At 60.7% G+C, this 8,403-nt stretch overlaps 1 protein-coding gene across 1 annotated transcript; it reads left to right on the top strand.

The window, feature by feature from the left end:
• The first annotated feature begins 7,998 nt into the window (after window positions 1–7,998).
• On the top strand, window positions 7,999–8,403 carry NHLH1 (nescient helix-loop-helix 1). Its single transcript, XM_009983106.2, has one exon. It carries the CDS (start codon window positions 7,999–8,001, stop codon window positions 8,401–8,403), a length of 405 nt encoding a protein of 134 aa, XP_009981408.2.

Genomic DNA, 8,403 nt, shown 5'->3' with positions numbered 1-8,403 from the left:
TTCCTGGAGAAAAACACCGGGGCTAGAGAAAAAGGAAGATAGTTTGGGGAGATGGTGGTTCAAGCTCACTCTTCCCTAACCTGCCTCGTGCAGCCCTGTGCTCCTGGGGCCCATCCTTTTATCTCCAGCCTCTTTCACCCGCGTGTCCAGCCCGAGCGCGCGTGTGTGGTGCAATTGCTCGGAGGAGGTAGATGATGAGGCGGGGATGGAGGATGCTGCTTAGGACCTACAGCTCTCCGCTACCCAGGTGATCTTTCCCCAGTGCCAGCACAGCTTTAGCGGTGAGGTTTCTGGGGCTAATCAAGATCGACATGCAAACAAAACAGCATCTCTGCATCTCGCAGCCAGCAGAAAGGGAGAAGCAGATGGGCTAGAGGAGGCAGGGAGCTGCTGCTAAATGGATTGATGGAGAGGCCTTTAAGAGAGATGGATTGGAGAGGGAGCCGCTGGAGGAAAGGGCCGGGGCGGCCACGCTGCGAATGGGGCAGGGGCCCAGGGAGATGATGGGAAGGGAGAAAGGCCTGCAGATAACAGATGGATGGACACAAAGACTGGAAGGGAAGAGAGGGACAGATGGACAGGCAATAGAGAGAGTCAGGAGAAGAGAGGGATCTGAACGTAATTAGATTGGATCCGATTATGACAGACTCGATTAGAGCAATATTATGATCAGGAGCTTCTGTCGCTATTTGGCTTTTAGGGGGGAACAAAGCCGGAGAGCACGTGTGGAAGGGGGACAAGCAGAGGCGAAGGGAACCGGGCAGGATGAAAGGAAAGGGGCTCCTTGTGAAAGCTGTCAGTGATGGTGGTGACAGATTGTCTAGTTATCGAGCACCGGGGCCGTCTGTCACCGACCGCTCACAAAACCTGCACTCAATAAAAGCCAGGGAGACAAAGGCGAGGAGAGGAGAGGAGAGGGGCTATCGGAGCCGGGAGCTTCTGTCACTGGCCAGGCAAGCGTGGCCGGGGCGTGGGGAGAGCCGTGCGGATCAGGGGCCCTTCTGCCATGGGTCAGGCACAAGGAGACACGGGTGTGCGTGGTGCAAACTGGGTGTGATGGAGCTGGGCATGAGCTTGGGCATGTCTGGACAAAGAGTGACGGCACCAGACGTGGCACCGCGGGTGCTGCGGGATCTCTCATACCTCGGCTGCAGGGAACAATCCGAAAAGGCAGGTCTGCCAGAGAAGACTTGGCCATGAACGAGCAGCTGGGTGGTCACCGCAGCACGGTGGAGCCCAGCACCTTTTGTTCTGCTGAGGGTCCTTGCTGCATGGGGCACGGTCCCACCATGAAGGTACCGGTTGATGGGCAGGAGTAGCGATGCCCCCCAGGGACTCTGTTTTTCCAGCATCTCTGTGAGTTGGGGCAGGGATCTCCTTCCAGGTCTCCCACCCATCGTTTGGGTGCGCAGCACCTCACTGTATACAAGTTACAAAACTCTGGCTGGCTCTGCTCCAGCAACACAAGGGTTAAAGCTGCCGGTTTTCCCTGACAGGCCCAGGCCAGTGTGGTCCCCAGTGGCTTCCTACAATATGTCACCTCATCTCCTGCCAAATGCTGCCTCTTCGAGTCTCTTTTCATACCTCGCCGTGCCCTCCCCGCGCTCACGCAGGAGGCCTGGAGCGGCGAGCGCGGCTCGGGTCCCCGCGGCCCCGTGCCACAGCTCCTCTCTCTGCAGCTGATCCCTGAACCCTTCGGGTCGAGGTGGGCAAGTCTTGGAGGGCTTCATCCCTTTGGATGGAAACACCACGATGGACCCACCTGGGTCCATCAACCTCGCAGGTCAAGCTGAAGGTATCGGGAGATTTTTCGAAGTTGGTTGTGCTCCTCTTTCTTCTTGAGCATTCAAAGGGAGGCCCAGGAATTCCAAGGAAACCAGGGTTTTCTGCAGGCTCCAGCTTGTGGGCTCCTGGGATTAAGAAAACCTGGTTGGTTTGGACAAGGAATACCAGTTTCTGCCAGCCAGAAAGTTGGGAAACTCAGAAGTGAAGAACAAAGCCAGAGGGGCTCTTGTTCTCCCTCCCCAAATCTCTTGGCCAGCCTTAGGCTGTCGAGAGCTCAGAAGCTCTGGCTGAGGAGGTAGAGAACGAGGCAGCAGCCAAAATCCCGGGGTGATGGCCACTCCCGTGGGCTGCAGGCTCTGCGCAGGGACCAGGGAGGACTGCAGCCCCGGGGGGAGCGTTGGCTGGGGTTGCAGGAGCAAGGTCTTGGAGTTTCGGGCTCTGCCGTCACCCTCCCGCGAGACCTGTGGCCGTGGCTTCATCTTCCCCGGCTCCCCGGTGCGCATCTCGCCCTCCGCAAGCCGGTGGGGTGCACCAGGGCTGCATCCTGCCCGCTGACACTTCTCGGGTACAAAGAGCACCCGCTGGCCCCAGGTGAAACCCTCTGTCCCAACGGTGCAAAATTCGGATGCTGACGGATGAAGGGGCCTTTGCAGCCTCAGCTCTGACCTGCGGGAGGAGGAAGGCTGAGTCTGCATCATCCCAGGGCAGAGTTAAGGTGATTTCCTTATGGAAAGGGGACCCTGGCTGCTGGGAGAGGGTTGTCTCCGTGCGTGTCCCCTGCTCCCGGTGCCAGCGGGGCACTCCGTACCCCTGCTCCCGAGGAGAACTGCATCATCCGGGCTGGGAGGATGGATCTGCCGATGCCTCGACTTGAGAGAAGAACTTGAGGCTGATGAAGGGAGCCCAAACCTTCCTGCTCGCCTGGATGCTGCCCGCTGCGACGGCGGCGAGGCCGGCACAGATCGGGCCTGGCATCCCCGGTGGGGAGGCTCCGGCAGCCAGCGCCGCTCCTTCCCTCCCCTCCTCCCCGAGCCCAGCCCGGCACGATGCCCGGAGCAGCCCGGCATCAGCTGCGGGGAGAGGTGGGGGCCCTGCTGGCGTCCTGGCAGGGGGAGACGAGCTGGCCCCGGGGGTGGGCAGAGATGGGGCATGGAGCACGGAGCGAGGGATAAATACAAACAGCCCATCGGGCTTCTCGGGGGAGACAGGGTGCCCGGGCGGAGCGCGGCAGCGAGGGAGGAGGGGGGACGTGGGTGCACGGGCAGGGGGGCAACGGGATGGGCGAAGGGCGCGCGGGGCCGCGTCTGTGCCACTCGCGTGCCCGCACGTGCCAGCGGAGCGGGTCGTGCGTGCCGTAGACGCACGCCGCGCGTCGCAGCCGGCGCGTTATCCCGGCGTGCGGCGCATCGCCCGCGCCTCCGTCTCGGGGCGGATGCGGCTACTGCCACGAGCTCGTTAGGCGAATATTGTTTTCTAATCGGTGCCATAGCGATGGGGAGGCAGGCTCCTCGCCGCCACCTGATCCCGCCGCCGCCGCGCGCCCTGCAAACTCCGAGACCATCTGCCGATCTGTGCCACGGGCTGGAGTCCGCCCAGGTGCCAATGCCCATCACCTGGGCTTCGCCTGACGGGCAGGGGAAGGGGGAACCAGCCCCCAGGGCCGGGGAGGGAGGTGGGGAAGGGGGGGCTGTAACCTCCAGCACTCGGCGGAGGGAGAGGATGGAGGTGGGAGAGTGCAGCGAGCGAAAGGGCAGGGATGTCTGCATCCATGTGGGATTTGGGGAGCGAGGGAGTTTCCTGGTGGTGAGGGCAGACTAGAACAGATTTTCTCAAGACAGAGTTTAACCAGACAATTTGAAATCGGAGAAGGGTGAGAGGCAGAGACAAAGTCCAGCCCGGAAAAGAGGTCCTTGTTTCGTGGTTGAACAGAGGGTCGGTGTTTCAAAGCAGTACCTGCGTGTTCCAGGTACCTCTTGCTTTCACTTTCGTTCTCTTTCCTCACCAAACTTCGCTACAGGGGAGTTTTACAGCAGCTCCCGGGCACAACCTGCGGGGTGGTTGTTGCTGCTGGTGGAACCTGCCTGGGAGAGGCTGTCCATGGTCCGGTGCTCGCCCACCCTGCACGCGGACCCACAGACCCGTGCGTCACACGGCTGCGTGCCTACGGACACGGGTGGGTGCCGGCACAGCACGGACACCCAGCCCAGCTTCCACCCACACGCACACCAGTGGGAGCTACTGGGAAGGCCGTGCCGTCGGTCCCGCTGCATCTGCAGATGCCGCTCGTCATCCCACCCCGGCGCAGAGACCTGCCTGTCTGCCTCTGCCTCTCCCCTTTCCACGCTCGCTCCCATCCCATCTCTCTATTTCTCCTTTATGAAATATGCATGGAGAACAGATGTCGCCTTCTCCCGGAGCACCCCCACCCTCCTCCCTCCCTCCCTCCCAGCCCACCACCTCCATCCACCCTCCAGGACCACATCCAACCTCCACCTCCCTCCTCTCCCGGGGACTCCAACCTCCCACGCAGCCAATGACATCCCCTCTCTTGACTTTAATATTTATGAGGGGGGGAGCACCGGAGCGGCCAATGAGGCAGCCGGGGTCGGACCCTGCGTGTATATATAGCGTATGGGGCACATGCCTCCTTGGGGTGCCCATCTCCGTGCGCGGTGGTCCACTCGCACTCCTGCCCAAGGAGTGGCATGCCCGGGCTCCAAGGCTGCCAGGGTTCCTCCTGACCCCCTCCAGGTCCATCCCGCGGAGCAGGACACCGTGCGCACCCGGGGAAACTTTCTGCCTCCTCAATGGATGGATGAGCCAAGCGGTTCCTCCCTCCTTGGATTACTTTGAGCTTCATCCCGCTGGAGGAGAAAAGCCAGAGCCTGGGAATGGTCATCAGCTCGGGGGTAAGGTCCTGGGGCTGGGGGAGCAGCGCTGCTGGGTGGTTGCTGCGAGGTTGGATGCTGTTGAAAGGAGAGCGTGGCAGGTGGGGAGAGGAACGGCGAGGAGGGCAGCGTGGTCGGTGCCCTCTGCGCGATGCTTCTCTCGGGAAGGGGGCTTGACCCTCGTGCGCGCGCTCGGCACGAGGTTTGGCACACCAACCCGCGTGTGAACCCCCGTCCTTCGCTTTGGGCTCGGTGGTGGTGGCACGGGGTGGGTCTGAGCAGGAAAGTGAAAAGGAGCCTCCGTTCAGGTGGCCTGAAAGCGGGTCCTGGCCAGGGAGTTGTCAAAAATTGTCATGCCGCTGGTCTGGAGTGCAAGGAGAAGGGCAAGGAAGGAGGTGGGAAGTGGTGCTTCCCAGCGGGGGTTTAAGCATTGCTGGGGTTTTGCTGAAGGCAGGATTGGAGCAAGCGGGGGTTTAAAAGAGGTTCTTGGAAGAGATGAATTTGGGAATGTGGCAGTTGATGGTTCATCTGAAGGAAAGAGTGAAAAAGAGCCACTCGGAGCACAAACCACCCATGCCAAGGAGAAGGTTTTTGAGGACTGGACTAACCCGGTGAAGAAGGATCGGGATAAGGAGTTTATTTGGGTCCAGAAACTTGTCTTCATGCACATGGTCTGACATCTCCTGCCAACATCCTTCTGCGACTGAGAACCTCGTTCGATATGCCTTAAATTCACTGGCAAGGTGGTCGGGACAGCGCCCACAGCGTGCCCCACAGCCGGTGCCCTCTGCGGACCATGGCAGACTGGTGAGTGGCTCCCGGAGCATTCCCGGGCCAGGTCGCCATCCCCGTCTGCCCAAGGAGAAGGAGTTTTCGCAGCCTCCCCTACTCCAGGAGGAAGTGACACGCTCGTGCCGCGGAGCTGCACACCTGAGTGTGATCCTGGACATCCACGACTTTTCGCCACGGCCCAGGAGCTGAAAGCGCAGAGCTGCCACGGGACGTGTCCGACCCCAGAGCCGGCTTTCCCTCTTTCTCCCAGCCCGGATGCAGCCGCGCCGGAGCTTGTGCCGACAGCTGGAGCAGCAGTCCTGCCTCGCTGCCGGGAGCCGCCGTGGCCGGGAGCGATGCTCCGGGGCCGGCTATTGGGAGCGGGGTGGCACTGCTGGCACACGGGGGAACACGGCCGTGGTGATGAGCCTCCGGCTGTCCCAGCTCACCGGCCAGGCACGGGCTCGGTTTGGGTGGTGCTCACCCACGGACACGCTGCTCCCGAGGGCAGAGCAGTCGGCAGGGCAGGACTGCTCCGACCAGCACTAGACAGGAGGTGCTGGGTCTGCAGGAAGGGGACAAAGGCAGAAGAAGGAAAGAAATTAAAGTGGGAGCGGAAGGGAGAAGGTTAAAGAAGGTGCAGGAGTCACGGCTACAGTGGATGGCTACAGCAGATGTGGCTAGTTCAGGAACTGGTTCGTGGTCCATGGGGGGTTTGTTTCCGAAGCTGATGGCAGGGAGAGCAAGTTCAGCCCAAACCCAAACCCAAACCCAGCTCTGCGCTGGGGACAGTGCAGCTTATTACAAGCTCAGAGCCTTGAGAGGGCACCTCCGTGGATCCTGAAAGCCACGTTTCCATCAGCTCTTCCATCAGCTCCAGGCTAAGGGCTTCCTGAGAGTAACTTTTTCATTCGGGTTTGGATGGTTTACCTGTACTCTCACGCAGAGCTGAAAGGTTTTCTGTTCCAGAAAAAAAAAAAAAGTCCGGGTTAATTTTTTAGTGAAATCTGAGTATCCCAGTGTGAGCGTGTGTGCGTGTGCGCCCGCGGAGATGCCCCACTTGGGGTAGATTTGCAAGGATGGGTGTAAATTATTGTCCCTAAATGTCTGTGGGATTCTCGCAGAGGAGTTTTTGCCTGGGAACGTTTGCACGTATGTGCTGGGAAACGTGTCTGTGTGTATGTGGGGACACACGTGTGTGTTTAAGCGTGCAAAGGAACAGCCACATACATTGGGGGGGGCTGTGCAAACATTTCCATACACGCTTATGGGGTTCCATGTGTTTCTTGGGCAGCGCTCCCGCAAACGCACATCGGGGGCTCTGCCCCCTGCCCCCCCCAGTCTTTTACAGTGGGATGTGGACTATTTCTTCCCAGTCATCGCCTGTCCATATTCGTTTAGTTTCCATTTCTCAGTCGTATGGCTCATTACAAGCTTGTCAGGCCTGAGAGAGCTAATATGTTGTACATCTCTGCCTGGCTGCTTTCCCAGCCGGGCTGCCGGCTCTTCCAGCAGCAACATTTTCCCAGCTGAAGTTTGTTCCCCTTCCCCTGCACCACCCCAGCCCTTCTCCGGAGAGGAAAGGGAAAAGATGCGCCTGTGGCAAGACCTGCCTTTCCCAGCCCTGCTCCCGGGGTGCCGGAGGCATCTGTGCGGGCTCCGGGCCCCGGTGCCGGAGCCACGCAGGGAAGGCAGCCGAGAGGGAGGAGAAGGGAAAAGAGAGGCAGCTTTCCCGGCCGGCAGCGTAGCGTCCCGGAGGGAACGGGGAGCCAGCGTCTATTTGGACACATCAAGCAAAGCAGCTGTGTTGGGTTCCATATGTCGGGGGTGCCAGGATCCATGACATACGGGCTCATTTAGTACACAATAAGCCCCCCCTTCCTCTCGCCCCCGCAGTCTGTTTTTCCCCTTCGCTCATCCACCACCTGTCATCTCTCCGGAGAGCCGGGAGAAATGGTTTCCACCTTCTCCCGGAGCCACCCCACCGGCTCCCGCTCCGCCGCCCGGGACCGGGGCCCCGGAGCCCCAGCCCAGCCCGGCAGGGATGGCTCCGGGGCCGCAGGGCAGGCGGAACCGCCGCGCTCTCCGGCTCCATCCCTCGTGTCCGTGGGGAGCCGGGCAGCACTGAGAGCCCCTGTGCTTCTGTTTTCTAGAGCGTGCGGGAAGAGTTCGGCTCCGACACCTGACGGCTCCGAAACTGGGTCCTGCCACGGCTGCACGGAAGAGCCCGCGGTCTCTGGGCACGCACGGAGGACGTTTCATTATTAATTTTATTTATATGCATCCTGCCATCTTTCTTACATTAGTTACTGTCAAAGCCGTCGCCCGCCCAACGAGTTCTCCAGGGAAAAGGGAAAATTTTGCAATTCCCTTGGGGAGGCTGTGTGTGATGAGGAGGAAGAGGAGGAGAATAACCAGGGGCTTGCTGTGATCCGGAGACCTCCTCTTTCAAGTAGAGCGGTTTTGCTCCGACGTCGTGCCCGGCTCAGCCTGTCCTCCCGACGTACCGCATCGCTGAAGCCTCCACCTCTCTGTCCAACCCTCTCCCACCAAGATGATGCTCAATTCGGACCAGACAGAGCTCGATCTGCCCCCGACGCACTCCGAGTCCGAGTCCGTCTTCAGCGACTGCGGCGGCGGCCGCGTGGGCAGCGCCGAGGACGCCGGCGGCGTTGGCTTGTGCGCTCAGTCCCGGGTAAGCGAGCCGGGCGAAGCCGTGAAGAAAGACCTGCAGCACCTGAGTCGGGAGGAACGGCGGCGCCGGCGCCGCGCCACGGCCAAATACCGGACAGCCCACGCCACGCGGGAGCGGATCCGCGTCGAAGCCTTCAACATGGCCTTCGCCGAGCTGCGGAAGCTGCTGCCCACCCTGCCGCCGGACAAGAAGCTCTCCAAGATTGAGATCCTCCGCTTGGCCATCTGCTACATCTCCTACCTGAACCACGTGCTGGATGTCTGA

The sequence above is a fragment of the Tauraco erythrolophus genome (assembly GCF_009769465.1).
Source record: "Tauraco erythrolophus isolate bTauEry1 chromosome 30 unlocalized genomic scaffold, bTauEry1.pri scaffold_44_arrow_ctg1, whole genome shotgun sequence".
Taxonomy (NCBI): domain Eukaryota; kingdom Metazoa; phylum Chordata; class Aves; order Musophagiformes; family Musophagidae; genus Tauraco; species Tauraco erythrolophus.
The sequence above is the reverse complement of the archived record's forward strand: the minus strand, read 5'-3'. Positions and strand labels throughout refer to the sequence as shown.

What these genes read in the sequence shown, in the direction of transcription:
- NHLH1 (XM_009983106.2), top strand. Translation starts at nt 7,999, where the DNA reads ATGATGCTCAATTCGGACCAGACAGAGCTCGATCTGCCCCCGACGCAC.